Source organism: Populus alba, chromosome 2 (assembly GCF_005239225.2).
Source record: "Populus alba chromosome 2, ASM523922v2, whole genome shotgun sequence".
In the NCBI taxonomy this organism is placed as follows: domain Eukaryota; kingdom Viridiplantae; phylum Streptophyta; class Magnoliopsida; order Malpighiales; family Salicaceae; genus Populus; species Populus alba.
In genome coordinates this window covers 12,965,146-12,967,818 of record NC_133285.1, presented here as the reverse complement: position 1 = coordinate 12,967,818, position 2,673 = coordinate 12,965,146, and the positions used below count along the sequence as shown (strand labels likewise).

General features: G+C 34.9%; 1 protein-coding gene across 2 annotated transcripts; it reads right to left on the bottom strand.

The window, feature by feature from the left end:
• LOC118046798 (uncharacterized) lies at positions 1-2,673 on the bottom strand. 2 transcript variants are annotated; one of them, XM_035055838.2, is made up of 7 exons: positions 2,514-2,673; positions 2,344-2,390; positions 1,622-1,646; positions 1,063-1,137; positions 706-759; positions 520-624; positions 1-329 (listed from the first exon to the last, which is right to left on the bottom strand). In XM_035055838.2, the coding sequence occupies exons 2-7, from the start codon at positions 2,346-2,348 to the stop codon at positions 213-215; spliced, it is 381 nt and encodes a 126-aa protein (XP_034911729.1). In that variant the 5' UTR covers positions 2,349-2,390; positions 2,514-2,673; the 3' UTR covers positions 1-212. The 2 variants fall into 2 exon arrangements, with proteins under 2 accessions (XP_034911729.1, XP_034911731.1); XM_035055840.2 differs by lacking the exon at positions 706-759 and having other exon boundaries at positions 2,514-2,672.

Genomic DNA, 2,673 nt, shown 5'->3' with positions numbered 1-2,673 from the left:
TGGCAGCGAAGGGAGTCTCTGAGAATAGCCCCACCATAAAAAAAGACCTTTTAAGCAAACAAACTTTAAAGTAATTGTACCACAACAAAAATTTAAGCAAGGCATGTTAGCTCCACACGGACCAGAAGGTTCTCATCCATTTCCTAATAGAGATTATATAAAACAGGAAGGCATATTAGTTTGTTCGGTAAAAAGATTAGGGTTATCAAATTTCACTTAGGATTCCTAAGGACAATGATAACAGAATCACCACGGAGGAACATTTTGCTGATGAACCTATCTTTGTTGACTGGCTGAGCTTTCTTCTTGCCTTTTCCGGTTTTTGGCACCTGAACCAGAAAAGTATGAGCATTTAATTGAATATAGAGGTTATTAAAAGGAAAATATAGTATATGACCGAAAAGTTTGACACCTGAACCAGAAAAATATGAGCATTTAATTGGATATAGGAGTTATTAAAAGGAAAACTTAGTGTATGACTGAAAAGTTGTAGGTAAAGAGTCTCAGTGAGTAACCAACCTCAGTCCACATTTCCCTGACATTCTCAAGAACCATGTTGCAATGTCTATCAAATGCCCTCACACGTCCAAGAAGCTTCTTGTTGTTGCGGCAGTTAATTAATACCTGAATAGCTAACAATCATCAGAATGTAACACAAAAGTCCATACTAACCAAGATTCTAACAGTATATAAGCAAAATCATACCCATTCCATCCATAAACAGTCAGTGATTTCATCAGCCAATATCACATCTGATAACTCCAATTCCAATAAATGGCATCAGTTAATTAGGGAACTTTGATTGGAGCCCAACATGCATGTACAAACTAGTTCTGGTGAAAGAAATCAACAAAACAGAGATTTAAAAGTCTCTTTATGCCTAGAAAACAAGGCCATATTATCTCAACTTGCCATAACAAAGCTTTCTCCAAGCAGCCCCATTAGCTAAAATGCCACACATCAGAAATATTAACAAAGAACTCAACTTTAACTTTAAAACCAGTAAGCCCTCATGGCTCTATTCTATATCCCTTAATGATATACTAGGTCTGAAAACATTACCTGGGTATTATTTTTCACACTCATCATCAGAACAGAGAGTGGCCCAGTGCTGAATTCCTCCTCCTCGTTCTTGCTCTATAAACAGTTTCAAGGTGTTACAAGCAACCAAAGAAAGTAATATGATGAGATTAGTGAAGAGGCATCTCACTAATTACAAGCATTTTCCTTGCAGACAAAAGTAAATTTGTACATCAACTGATAGTTATAACTCAATTCTTAATTGAATTGCGAAACAAACATCACATTTAATTTGGCTTCAATTCTTTCTTGAATTAAAAAATATTTACCCACATTTGCCCTTTCAGAAAAGGTCATTGCTCACGTAAACACAGAAAAATAATGGCACATTGGCACTATCCTGTCTTTAGAATCAGGAAGGCAGCATGGTGCAAGAACTTGACTCAAGGGCATGAAAGAAAATCAATCAAGCCAGTAGCCAAATGCAGCACACGTTTCACAATAAAGTTGGGTAGAATAACATGTCATATCTAATCCAATCTAACTCTCTAATAACAAGTTTCAATATTCGACACACTTATATTTTTTAAAAGTAACATACCGGGGCATCCTCTTCCATTGGCCTACTGCAACAGATACAAAGGCAGAAAAAGATGTTAGTATATCTATGCCATGTTCATTATAAAATGAAAAACAAAATGTATCCATATCAGAAGTTAATTGTCAGTACGACTGCTAACAAATAATAGACAAATCACAGTAGTTACAGAACCTGCTTGCCTTGTAAATTTTCATGCAAAGACGTACTAGCATAGCATGGTCTATTGATTACTGAAATTGCAATAACTTGACTGTGCAAGTAAAGAAAGATATCAACCTAATTAGGTAAATTTACAAAGCAAGATTTTGGTTACTATGAAAAGAAAAATCACAGATTTCCCAGTAGTCCTGAGGTAACATAATACGCTATAAAAATTGTGTTCAATGCAGAGAAATTGATTAGATACAGAAAAGACAAACATCATATATATATATATATATATATATATATATATATAGAACCACTACCTTCTTTAATTTCCAGCAAGTATTTACAGCAGATTAAGATTCAAATGAAATAAAAAAGAAATAAAGACATCCAGTTATTATTTTATTAAGTGAATGATAGTATTAGAGCTTGTAGTTTCAAAATGACGCAAAAATTTGTAGCAAAACTATTTCTAAGAACAAGCCAAAGTTTGGTAAAATAGTGGAACCAAATAAATCCATCCATATCTAAAACAAAAGAAAATAAGAAAAAGAAATAGGGTTCATAGAAGGTACCTCATGCTGAGTTACGAATTTGAATCTATACAGACAAGCAAAAGCTTCTGCAGATAAAGAAAGACAGAATTAGGGGTTTCAGTTTAGTAAATCTTCTCCAGAAGAAAATACGAGCATAATCAAGCAATGAAGCAAGATCAAAAGGAATGAGAAGGTTTGAGTAAACTTACCTGCAGGTAAGAGTTAGGGTTTAGAGCACGAGAGGAAGGGTTTTGGGATTTCCTTCTTTTTCTTTGGACACTCAGATCTCGACGAGTGGGTGACAAAGGGGTCCGATCCGAGACGGTGAAGATTACCACTAGTTGGCGCTTGATTACAGTAGTAGGCCCA